The sequence below is a fragment of the Phyllobates terribilis genome, unplaced genomic scaffold (assembly GCF_046119375.1).
Source record: "Phyllobates terribilis strain yellow unplaced genomic scaffold, ASM4611937v1 Scaffold_9__5_contigs__length_417890890, whole genome shotgun sequence".
Classification (NCBI taxonomy): Eukaryota; Metazoa; Chordata; class Amphibia; order Anura; family Dendrobatidae; genus Phyllobates; species Phyllobates terribilis.
Window position 1 is genome coordinate 393,024,242 of NW_027362769.1, and position 13,158 is coordinate 393,037,399.

The 13,158-nt window shown below is 44.1% G+C and overlaps 1 protein-coding gene across 3 annotated transcripts in view; it reads left to right on the plus strand.

Moving 5' to 3' along the window:
• LOC141162543 (sulfotransferase 1 family member D1-like) overlaps positions 1–3,898 on the plus strand; it is a 43,171-nt gene extending 39,273 nt beyond the window's left edge. For all 3 annotated transcript variants that reach the window (XM_073648750.1, XM_073648751.1, XM_073648752.1), the window contains 4 exons: positions 242–368; positions 2,266–2,360; positions 3,416–3,596; positions 3,678–3,898. In XM_073648750.1, the coding sequence (XP_073504851.1) occupies positions 242–368; positions 2,266–2,360; positions 3,416–3,596; positions 3,678–3,790 (516 nt within the window). In that variant the 3' untranslated portion in view covers positions 3,791–3,898. The remainder of the gene's footprint in view (positions 1–241; positions 369–2,265; positions 2,361–3,415; positions 3,597–3,677) is intronic.
• Positions 3,899–13,158: the final 9,260 nt, after the last annotated feature.

The following is a 13,158-nucleotide window of genomic DNA, read 5'->3' on the forward strand; positions in this document are numbered from 1 at the left end:
GCTAACACTTACCCATAAGTCCTTCTGTAGACTCTTCTCGTACTGTACTGCTATAAAGGGTCCATCTATCCTTCTGTAAACCTTGGTCACACTCTGTCGCTGAATATCCAGGACCATCTTTTATTCTTTACAACTTGCTGCTGAGCCGATCACACCTACAATTGTAAAGATCTGCTTTTTCCTCTTCGCCTTCTCACTGCAGAGTATTTCAGTAACTTTGTTTTGGTCTCTTCTTCTGTAGATCATTTACATGGCTCGTAATCCTAAGGACGTATTGGTGTCGTATTATCATTTCCATCGTATGGCCCTTGTGCACCCAGATCCGGGGACTTTTGAAGAATACCTACACACGTTCATAGAAGGGAAAGGTACATACAGTGCTGGCCAAAAGTATTGGCACCCCTGCAATTCTGTCGGATAATACTCAGTTTCTTCCTGAAAATGATTGCAATCACAAATTCTTTGGTATTATTATCTTCATTTAATTTGTCTTCAATGAAAAAACACAAAAAGAATTGTCCTAAAGCCAAATTGGATATAATTCCACAACAAACCTAAAAAAGGGCCGGACAAAAGTATTGGCACCCTCAGCCTAATACTTGGTTGCACAACCTTTAGCCAAAATAACTGTGAACAACTGCTTCCGGTAACCATCAATGAGTTTCTTACAATGCTCTGCTGGAATTGTAGACCATTCTTCTTTGGCAAACTGCTCCAGGTCCCTGATATTTGTAGGGTGCCTTCTCCAAACTGCCATTTTGAGATCTCTCCACAGGTGTTCTATGGGATTCAGGTCTGGACTCATTGCTGGCCACCTTAGAAGTCTCCAGTCTTTCTCTCAAACCATTTTATAGTGCTTTTGGAAGTGTGTTTGGGTCATTGTCCTGCTGGAAGACCCATGACCTCTGAGGGAGTCTCAGCTTTCTCACACTGGGCCATACATTATGCTGCAAAATTTGTTGGTAGTCTTCAGACTTCATAATGCCATGCACACGGTCAAGCAGTCCAGTGCCAGAGGCAGAAAAGCAACCCCAAAACATCAGGGAACCTCCGCCATGTTTGTCTGTAGGGACAGTGTTCTTTTCTTTGAATGCCTCTTTTTTTTTCCTGTACACTCTATGTTGATGCTTTTTCCCAAAAAGCTCTACTTTTGTCTCATCTGACCAGAGAACATTCTTCCAAAACGTTTTAGGCTTTCTCAGGTAAGTTTTGGCAAACTCCAGCCTGGCTTTTTTATGTCTCGGGGTAAGAAGTGGGGTCTTCCTGGGTATCCTACATACAGTCCCTTTTCATTCAGACGCCGATGGATAGTACGGGTTTATACTGTTGTACCCTCGGACTGCAGGGCAGCTTGAACTTGTTTGGATGTTAGTCGAGGTTCTTTATCCACCATCCGCACAATCTTGCGTTGAAATCTCTCGTCAATTTTTATTTTCCGTCCAATCTAGGGAGTTTAGTCACAGTGCCATGGGCTTTACACTTCTTGATGACACTGCGCACGGAAGACACAGGAACATTCAGGTCTTTGGAGATGGACTTGTAGCCTTGAGATTGCTCATGCTTTCTCACAATTTGGTTTCTCAAGTCCTCAGACAGTTCTTTGGTCTTCTTTCTTTTCTCCATGCTCAATGTGGTACACACAAGGACACAGGACAGAGGTTGAGTCAACTTTAATCCATGTTAACTGGCTGCAAGTGTGATTTAGTTATTGCCAACACCTGTTAGGTGCCACAGGTAAGTTACAGGTGCTGTTAATTACACCAATTAGAGAAGCATCACATCATTTTTCAAAGGGTGCTAATACTTTTGTCCACCCCCTTTTTTAGGTTTGGTGTGGAATTATATCCAATTTGGCTTTAGGACAATTCTTTTTGTGTTTTTTTCATTGAAGACAAATTAAATGAAGAGAATAATACCAAAGAATTTGTGATTGCAATCATTTTCAGGAAGAAACTGAGTATTATCTGACAGAATTGCAGGGGTGCCAATACTTTTGGCCAGTACTGTATAATATACCCACACATGGTGTGACAACAAGCTGGTAACATAAGGGGTTAAATCCTATAACGGAACCTGGACTGTAACCTTCCTGATAAATATATCCTTGATTTACTGGGTCCGGTTACTATACTGGTAGTCTGCAGACTGTGATCCCCCATCTATTAAGAAACTACGACTCTCATCATGCACTGGAAACGCTCCTGTTTTTGTTATTATTCACATTTTGACCTCGTTATTGATTATCCTTCACCTTTTTCCCTGTAGTTGCCTGTGGGCCTTGGAGTGATCACGTGAAGGGCTGGTGGAAGATCAGACATCAGAAAGACATCCTCTACCTCTTCTACGAGGACATGTTAGAGGTGGGAGATATAGTTATCAATTCCAGTAATCCTTAATAGCATGTCATAGACCCGGTGTGGATTAGGTGTATTAGACGGGCAGAGTGAACATTATCAAGGTGACTAAGGAGGGAGGCGGTAAGGTTATAGCCACCATGTATATGTAGATGTGGAGCCATCACAGAGCCACTCGGGATTCATAGAAACACTTTAATTCTGTCGGCTCCTCCTCTTTATGTGACTCCTCTATTTGTGGCTTTTTTATCTGTGTCTCCTTTACTCTCTTTTTCTCCTCCTTTTTTTTGGCTCCTCCTCTCTCTGTGGCTCCTTTTTTCTCCACCAGTAATTCAGGCTTCTCCTCTCTGTGTGGCTCCTCTTCTCTCTTTGACTCCTTTATTTGTGACTTTTCTATTTCTGTCTCCTTTAATATCTTTTTCTCCTCCTCTTGTGGCTCCTTCTCTCTCTGTGGCTCCCCTAATCTCCACCACTATTTGTGGCTTCTCCTTTCTTTGTGGCTACTCTTTTATCTGTTTTATTCACCACTGTTTGTGGATCTAACTTTCTCTGTTGCTCAACTTCTCTCTTTTTCTCCTCTACTAATTGTGGCTCATCTCTGTGGCTCCTCTTCTCTTATTCTCCAACAATATTTGTGGCTTCTCCTCAGTCTTTAGCTCCTCTTCTGTTTTTCTCCTCCCTTATTTGTGGTTTCTCCTTTCTTTGTGGCACCTCCTCTTTATGTGACTTATCTATTTGTGGCTCTTCTCTGTGGCTACTCTTCTCTTTTCCTCCATCACTATTTGTGGCTCCTCTTCTCTTTTTCTCCTCTACTATATGTGGCTCGTCTCTGTGGCTCCTCTTCTCGCTTTTTCTCCACCACTATCTTTTTCTCCTCCTTTCTCTGTGGCTCCTTTCTTCAGTCGTATGGAAATCCAATTGCTCAGGCATCTGATTGACGCATGTGTACAACCCACAACCAGCGCGGTCCAACACCGCAGCAGAGTGACAGTAAAGAGGAGGACGGTATTAGACAAGGAGCTGGGAAAAAGTTCTAAACTCTTACTATCTATTTGGTGCAGGACCAAGACCGTGAGATAAAGAAGGTGATGAAGTTCATTGAGAAGGATCTACCCGAAGATGTTCTGGAAAAGATCAATCAGCGCACCACCTTCAAGGCCATGAAAGACAACGACATGACCAACTACCGCTCCATCCCTTCCTCCGTCATGGACCACAACATCTCTCCCTTCATGAGGAAAGGTATCACGTGCTTCTGGGGAGTATCAGTGCTGATGCTGGTGGTATTTATGATTGTTCAATCCTGTATTTCTGCCTTTTTAGGGGTTTGCGGAGACTGGAAGTTCCATCTCACGGTGGCTCAAAATGAATTATTTGATGAGTATTATAAAAGGGAGATGGCTGATACCGACCTGACCTTCCACTTCGAGGACTGAGACAGCGACCTGCAAATCCCTTTTCCCTTATCTCAATCTTCGTCATTGCACATAAAGAAAGATATTTTATGGGTTATAGTCACGAACAGCAATGATGCTGCCTTTTTACTTGGCGCTTGTTTTTTATGCAATATGTATTCTCCGGGAGACAGAATGGGAGAGGGGAACTTTGGGAGACTCGCACCGTCCCGATATTGGACGCACCGGCTCCCCGTGTATGATGTGAGCTCAGGAGCTGAGCCGGCATCGATCACAGCAGATGATGACTGTGTTACACAGCCATCATCTGCCTCTAACAGAAGTGATCGGGTATGAGCACCGATCACTGCTGTTAACCTCTTAAATGCCACTGTCAATCTCTAACAGCTGCATTTAAGCTGCATGGTCTGGGCACAAGGGGGATGAGGTCCGATCACAAAGTGCCCATGAGTCGCCCTGGCTGACATCTCCTGTGGCTGCCATAAAAGTAGGAGACCATGATTTCTATCATGTACTCCAATACCGTTATATTGCACTATTTACAATCAGCGATTGGAGGAATGTAAGATAAAGTCCCCCTGAAGGGAACTTAACATAAAGTAAAAAAAAAAAAAAAAAGTTACTAAAAATATGAAAAAAAAATAAAATAAATAAATAAAATTTGAGTCACCCTCATTTTCTCTTATTAAAAATTAAGAAACTGAAAATTGAAAATAAATAAATATATTTAGTATTTAAACATCCATAAAAGTCCAAGCTATCAAACTGTAAAATTAATTCACCCTATAGTAAAAGCAATAAGGAGAAAAAAAAATGATATGCCACAATTGAGTTTTTCCAGTCATGGCAATTCTACTCAAAAATGCAATAAAAAAAAAGATCAAAATGTGATATCTACCACAAAATGGTATCACTATACCAGCTAAAAAAACAAACATACAGTGTTATAAAGATAAAAATGAGAATGTTACAGGTCTCAGAAAATGGTGATAGAATTTTTTTTTCTTTTACAAATTTCTGTATTTTTTAAAAAAAAAATTTCGTTTTCCTTTATTTAGCTTGCACCTTTTTTACATTAAAAGGGTCCTCCAAAAATGTAATAAAATGACTCCCGTCACATAATTCAAACAGCAGTCTGTCCTAGTCATATGTATCAATGGGCTGTAGTCTGAAGAAACACAGCTTCTGAAACCTGTGTCTCAACTGACAGAGGAGCTGTATTATAAGCTCACATACCGGTGAGCTGCCGTAGAAGCGCTGTGACAAAAATAAATTAATCCTGACTGAGCACAAAGTATTTTTTTTCTCCAGCTTCGACCCTCTGTGTGCAGTCAGCTGAGATTTATTTTTTCTCCTGTCACACACTTCTCTGGTAGCTCACCAGTATGTGTGCGCTTACGATACAGTTCCTCAGTCAGTTGAGACACAGATTTTGGGAGATGTGTTTTTTCAGACTTCAGCTCTTCCTGACACCTGACTAGGACAGGCAGCTGTTTGAATTACTTGATGGGGGGATATTTTGTTACATTCTTAGAGAACCCCTTAAACTTTACTCGGTTTTATTTTGTGGTTTTTTTTTGTTCAACAATTTGGTCGCGGTTTTCCTTATCCAGATGTTTTATCATAATTCATCATTTGTGACTTTTCGAAAGGTCACAGAATATTTTGCATAATTGTGCTCAAGTACCCTAGTGGAGTACAAACTTTAATTTTATTTTTGTGCAGCTGAAAACGAACTGGAAACAATATAAAGGATGTGATTTTTTGCTCTAAAAAGACAAGAAAAAGAACATCTTAAATATTGTGTAAAATTCATCATCACGTAGGAGCCACTTTGATAACTTTGGTGCTAAAACAGCAATGAAAACCACAAGACAAAAATTATAGGTCACTTGAAAAAATGCAAATGATGAATCAAAGACATGGTGGTAAATAACAAGACTGTCACCATCAGTGGTCCTACCTCCAAAATATCATCAGTCTACAGCCGGGTTAACACAAGCATAAACAAAATTGTTCAGAGTTTCATACAGAAAACTGTGACTATTTTTTTCTCACTTGACATCTATGTACAATTCATTGTTTTTTTTTACAGCAGTAGATATTAATAATTTAGAGCTAGGCCCTAGATAGGGAGTTGGGGTGAGCACTGGTCAGTCCCCACTATAAAATAAAGACAAGGGAGACAAACAAAAATGGGGGAAAACTTAGCTTGAGCAGACACCAGAGAGATAATACCAAACGTCCTCCAAGGGCAACAGAGAGGAAGCTAGCCGACTACTACTGCTCCAAGCCTTCACAAGGGAAAATGAGAATATCACCGATGACTCCCTGAAGCAGACTGAGAGTTTAGAAACACTCAGACCAGGGTGTGTCAATCAGAGCAGGAGGGAGATTGCCGCTGGGTCAAAAAGCAAGAAGGATTTAAGAAGGCGTCTGCAATGCCAAACGCAGTGACCTTCTGCAGCCAGATCCAGAGTGACTGTCTGTTACATCTGACACACCCGTGACAGTACCCCCTCCTCTACGAGTGGCCTCCGGACATTCAGGACCAGGTTTCTCAGGATAAGAGGTGTGGAATAAACGAACCAACCCGGGGGCATTCACCTCTGATGCTGAAACCCACATCCTTTACTCTGGACCATAACCCTTCCAGTGTACCAAGAATTGTAGGGAACGACGTTGGAGACGAGAATCCACAATCCCGAAATCTGGAACTCCAGATTACCATCAACCATTATTGGGGGCGGCGGTAGGGGTGAGGACTCAAGAGGTTCCACATATTTCTTGAGTAGAGACCTGGATAAGACAATGTGTATCTTAAGGGGCTGAGGTAGCTCAAGACGAAATGCTGCTGGGTTAATGACGGCGGTTATTTTATAGGGAACAATAAATCTAGGTCCCAGCTTCCAAGAAGAAACCTTCAACTTGATATTCCTGGTAGACAACCACACAAAGTCATTCACATTCAGGTCCGGACCTGGTGAGCGTTTCCTGTCAGCCATACGTTTATACCTGTCTCCCAGGATCTTCAAATTACTCAGGACCCCGCCGTCACACCGAGGTGAGTGACGAAGCAAACCGTTCCTCCTCAGGAACTCCCGAAGCTTCTCCCCCACTAATGGTACCAAGCTGTGGATGGTAACCGTATGCACCAAAGAACGGTCACCTGCCAGTGGATTCTTGACGATGATTATTAATAGCAAATTCTGCCAGTGGTAAGTAGGATGCCCAATCCTCCTGATTTTCGGAGACAAAACGCCTGAGATAAGTCTCCAAATTCTGATTAATGCGCTCGGTATGTCCATTCGACTGAGGATGGAAGGCAGAGGAAAAGGACAGCTGCACCCCCAGTCGAGAACAGAATGCCTTCCAGAACTTGGAAACAAACTGGGTCCCCCGATCTGACACCACATCGGAGGGAACCCCGTGAAGCTTCACAATCTAATTTATGAACACCTGAGCAAGTGTCTCAGCATTGGGAAGTGCAGGTAAAGCGACGAAGTGAACCATTTTACTGAACCTATCTACAACCACCAAAACCACAGTTTTGCCTGCAGATACCGGTAGGTCAGTAATAAAATCTATGGACAAGTGTGTCCATGGCCTGCTAGGGATAGGTAGCGGAGGAAGAAAACCAGATGGACGGGTATGTGATACTTTAAGACGCGTGCAAATACTACAAGCAGCTACGTGTTCAACCACATCCCGATGCAAACCCGGCCACCAAAAACTACGAGAAAGGAGGTCCGCGGTTACCTTAACACCTGGATGCCCAGCAAGCACAGAGTTGTGATGTTCCTTAATTACTTTGTGGTGCAGATTAGATAGTACAAATAACCTTCCTGAAGGGCAGGAGGCAGGGTGCGTCCCCCTGAGCCTTCAACACCTCACCCCATCCCCGTTTAGGGTACAATGCCAAAATGACTACCCCCTTCTGTAAAATCAGGACAGGGTTCTCATGGTCACCACCATCAGGGAAGCTGCGGGACAAAGCATCAGCCTTGACATTTTTGACCCCTGGACAGAAAGTGACAACAAAATTGAACCTAGTAAAAAACTGGGACCATCTGGCTTGCCTCGGGTTGAGATGTTTAGTCGATTGAAGATATGACAGGTTCTTTTGGTCAGTGGTAACAGTAATAAGATGGACAGCCCCCTCCAACCAATGTCGCCATTCTTCGAACGCCAATTTAATCACCAAAAGCTCCCTATTACCCACGTCATAATTTCTCTCAGCCGAAGATAATTTCTTAGAAAAGAAAGCGCATGGACGCCATTTACCAGAAGACGGACCCTGAGACAACACAGCCCCAACCCCGACATCCAAAGCATCGACCTCCACAATAAAGAATTGAGAAACATCAGGTTGACTGAGTATAGATGCAAAACAGCTCTTTGGGGAGGAAAAAGCCTGCAGGGTGGCATCCGACCATTTGGAAAAATCAGACCCCTTCCTTGTCATGTCAGTGAAGGGTTTCACAATTACTGAATAATTTTGGATGAATTTCCGGTAAAAATTAGTAAAGCCCAGAAAATGTTGTAGAGCCTTTAGGTTTTCGGGACGGTCCCAGTCAAGGACAGTACGGATCTTCTCCGGATCCATCAGAAAACCCGATGATGACAACAGGTACCCCAAAAACTGCACCTCCAGGACGGCGAAAACACACTTTTCTAGTTTGGCATATAGTTTGTTATCCCTTAATATCTGGAGCACCTGTTTAACATGCCCCCGATGTGTCTCAAAATCAGGTGAGTAAACCAAAATATCGTCCAGATAGACCACCACAAACCTGCCCACCAAATAATGGAAAATATTATTAATGAAATGCTGGAATACCGCAGGTACATTGGTCAGGCCGAAAGGCATAACCAGACTCTCGATGTGTCCTTCCGGGGTATTGAACGCCGTCTTCCATTCGTCCCCTTCTCTGATTCTAACCAGATTGTAGGCCCCCCTTAAATCCAACTTGGAGAACACCTTAGCTCCCACAACCTGGCTGAACAAATCAGGAATCAGAGGAAGAGGGTATGGATCACAGGTGGTAATTAGTGTTGAGCGAGCACTAAAATGCTCGGGTGCTCGAAGCTCGGGCCGAGCTCACTGTGATACTCGGGTGCTCGACCCCAATGTTAGTCTATGGGAGACCCGAACATTTTTGCGGCGGCTCCCCCGGCAGTCTGTAGAAAGCCTAAAAAGTGCCCAAAACGATAGTGACAGTGCTCAAATGACATGGGGACAGCATGGGGATCGCCCCTGGAAGCATTTCTGACCCCTGGAAGCATTTCTGACCCCCAGGTCACTGCTGTCAACAACGTGGGCAGAGGTATTAAGCCACTTTTACAGGCTCACAATAAAACGTTCAAAAACGAAAGTGAAAGTGCTTTCCTGTGAAATATGTTAACCCCTTAACGACCATGGGTCTTTCTGTTTTTGTGTTTTCCTTTTTTGCTCCCCTTCTTCCCAGAGCCAGAACTTTTATAATTTTCGTTCAATATGGCCATGTGAGGGCTTATTTTTTGCGGGACGAGTTGTACTTTTAAACACCATCACTGGTTTTATCATATTGTGTGCTGGAAAATGGGAAAAAAATTCCAAGTGCAGTGAAACTGCAAAAAAAATGCAATTCCACATTAGTTTTTGGGTCCTTTTTTACCACGTTCACAGATTTCTAAAACTGACCTGCCATCATTATTTTCCAGGTCGTTATGAGTTCATAGACACCAAACATGTATAGGTTCTTTTTTATTTAAGTGGTGAAAAAAAAATCCAAAGTTTGCTAAAAAAACAAAAAAAAATGACGCCATTTTCCGAGACCCTTAGCTTCTCCATTTTTTGGGATCTGGGGCTGGGTGAGGGCTTATTTTTTGTGTGCCGGGCTGACGTTTTTATTGATACCATTTTGGGGTAGATCCGATGTTTTGATCGCCCGTTATTGCATTTTATTGCAAAGTTGCAGCGACCAAAAAAATTTAATTCTGGCGTTTAAAATTTTTTTCTCGTTACGCCGTTTACTGATTGTATTAATTCTTCTTTTATATTGATAGATCGGGCGATTCTAAACGCGGCGATACCAAATATGTGTATGTGGTTTTTTTTTTTATATATATATATATTTTATTTTGAATGGGGCGAAAGGGGGGTGACTTAAACCTTTATATTTTTTTTATTTTTTTAAAAACTTTTTTTAACACTTTCTGCTTGTTTCTATAGTCTCCAGAGGAGACTAGAAGCAGCAGTTGTCTGATTGCTTCTACTGCATACAAGCGATGAGCAGATCGCTTGTATGCAGGAGAAATGCTCACTTGCTATGAGCGCTGACCACTAGGTGGCGCTCATAGCAATTGAGACATGACAACCACAGGCGTCTGCTGCAGACCCTGAGTTGTCATGCCCACCCATTGGTGACCCGCGATCACGTGACGGGGTCACTGATGGGCGGGGCTTAGGACTCCCGGAAGCGCGAGTTAAATGCCACTGTCAGAGATTTAACATGTTAACAGCCGCGGGTGGATTGCGATTCCAATAATCAGCTGACATGTGCTCGCTTCAGTGCGGCCTCACCGCCGGAGCCCCCGCTGAACCAGCCTTCCCGACCTGGTGCGTACTATTACTGACCAGGTCAGAAAGGGGTTAAGGAACATCCTTTCCAGGGTAAAGACTTGTGTATAAGGTAAAATAAATAACCAAAAACAAAAATACTCCTCCTTGTATTGCTTTCAACCGTGACAAATGCATTCACCGGGAAATGTCATTTTAACATTTTACAACCTTATCTGGCCATGTGCTGTGTGACACATTCATACAGTGCTAAAAAGACATGGGAACAGCATGGGGAAGACCCCTGGAAGCATCTCTGACACCCAGGTCACTGCCTAAAAGTGTGCCCATCAGAAGTGATCCTTGCCGCATCAGAAGATGCAGACTTGCAACTATCCCCGTGCAAGTCCTTGTCCCAGGACAGTGTTCAATTGTACCTCCCCCATAACTTGCAATACAAGCGCAAGTATGCAGCCTGCCACCCACCCATCCACCCCCAGGCTGCAATACCATACTGCTAGCTTGCTTGCACTTGAAATTGGGCCTTTTAGGCATGTGGAGGTGGAATCTGGCCACCACGTCATGGCTGCGTCGGTAGCCTGGTATTCATACTCAGTCCCCAGCCGCCCGGCGGCCGGGTGTCCACGCTTGGTCCCCAGCCGCCAGGGGGCGGCCGGGTGTCCATACTCAGTCCCCAGCCGCCCCGCGGCCGGGTGCCCACACACAGTCCCCAGCTGCGTGGGGGTGGCCGGGTGTCCATAAACGGTCCCCAGCCGCCCCTATTTGTCCCGGTGCGCCTTATACACAAGCGCGCATACCAAAACATTACCTGTGCCCTCCCCAGTGCATTTAGTGGGAAGGACAGCCTAACCACAAACACGTGGACAAGTGAATGTGGCCAGGAATGGTCCATCTCACTGACGCCTTCACACTGGGTTAATATTGTGGAAGCCGGGACACAGTTGGACACTGGGATGCAACACGTCCTCCAGACATAGAGGATTGCGGGTCCTGGGTCAATCAGGCTTCAACACAAAGTTCAGAAGGTAGACAGCCGCAGTGGTCGGCCTCCTACACAACGAGTAAATTATTCATGATCACGAGGCCATCCACCTCCTTAGCTTTCTGTTCCTTGGAATGCAAGCGCATGTATGTAGTAGCAGCTAGGCCTGAGGTGGTCAGCGTTTTGGCGCATATTCTACCTCCTTCGAGGATTGCTAGATGTTTTCCTGCTACTATCCCAGTTCTATGATTCCCGTTAAAACAAAGCTTCAGGTGATGAATGATGGATGAGGTGGTGGCAAAGGAGAAAGAGCAGGAGGAACAGGGACCATTCACATCAATATCAGGCCAGCCAACCACACATGACTTGTAGGATATGTTTCTGTACCAAAAGGAGCGGTTCAGCTACACAGTTATAAGGCATACAGTGAATGCAATGCCTACCAAAAATTTCGAGGCACTCCAATGCCCCTTGGAAGTGACATGGAGGTTAGAGGGCCTTAACTAAACCGTTTTTTCCATTTATAGCAACTGGGTCTCCTGTACACTGTTGGCCTAAGCAGGGAATGGAAGGCTTTCCAAAAATTATTAGGCACTGCAATGCCCCTTGAAACAGACGTGGATTACAGCATATTAAAAACCTTCTACCCATTATTGGGGAGTGGGTCTCCCTTAGTGTTTGCCTATGCATTGAAAAGCAAAAGCTGACAAAAATTAGGAGGAAATGCAATGCCCGTTGCAAAAGTCGTGGAGGTTAGAGGTAATTAAAAGCAACATGTCAATGCCCCTTGGAAGAGCTGTGGAGTTCAGAGTGGTTTAACAAGACGGTTTTAATGCCCCTTAGAAGAGACGTGGAGTTCAGAGTGGTTTAACAAGACAGTTTTAATGCCCCTTGGAAGAGATGTGGAGGTCACAGTAGCTTAACAAGATGGTTTTAGTGCCCCTTGGAAGAGACGTGGAGTTCAGAGTGGTTTAACAAGACAGTTTTAATGCCCCTTGGAAGAGTGGTGGAAGTTACAGTGGAATAAAAAGACAATATCAATGCCCCGTGGAAGAGACGTGGAGGTCACAGTAGCTTAACAAGACGGTTTTAATGCCCCTTGGAAGAGTGGCGGAGGTCGCAGTGGAATAAAAAGACAATATCAATGCCCCTTGGAAGAGTGGTGGAGGTTACAGTGGAATAAAAAGACAATATCAACGCCCTGTGGAAGAGACGTGGAGGTCACAGTAGCTTAACAAGATGCTTTTAATGCCCCTTAGAACAGTGGTGGAGGTCGCAGTGGAATAAAAAGACAATATTAACAACCGTTGGAAGAGACGTGGAGGTCACAGTAGCTTAACAAGACGATTTTAATGCCCCTTACAAGAGCCATGCAGTACAGCATATTAAAAAGATTATTCCCATTATTGGGGAGTGGGTCTCCCATAGTCTTTGCCTATGCCTTCCAAGCAAAAGCTGCCAAAAATTAGGAAGGGGGAACTTGCAATGTCCCTTACAAGAGCCATGCAGTACAGCATATTAAAAACATTATTCCCATTATTGGGGAGTGGGTCTCCCATAGTCTTTGCCTATGCCTTCCAAGCAAAAGCTGCCAAAAATTAGGACAGAGGAACTTGCAATGCTGGCAACATGGACCACGGTCACCCTGGTGGTATAGTGGTCGTGGAGGCTGAGGATAAGGAGAAGAGCAAAAAAACAGCCGAAATGAGGAAGCGTATACCCATGTGTGGGTGTGAAGCGATGCATGGGAATACACCTCCCGAAATAACACAGTGGATTTGACTTTATGTTACTCTGCTGTCATTTGGTGGTGATGAGAAGTCTGGCCCAATCCAGCCCTTGTTC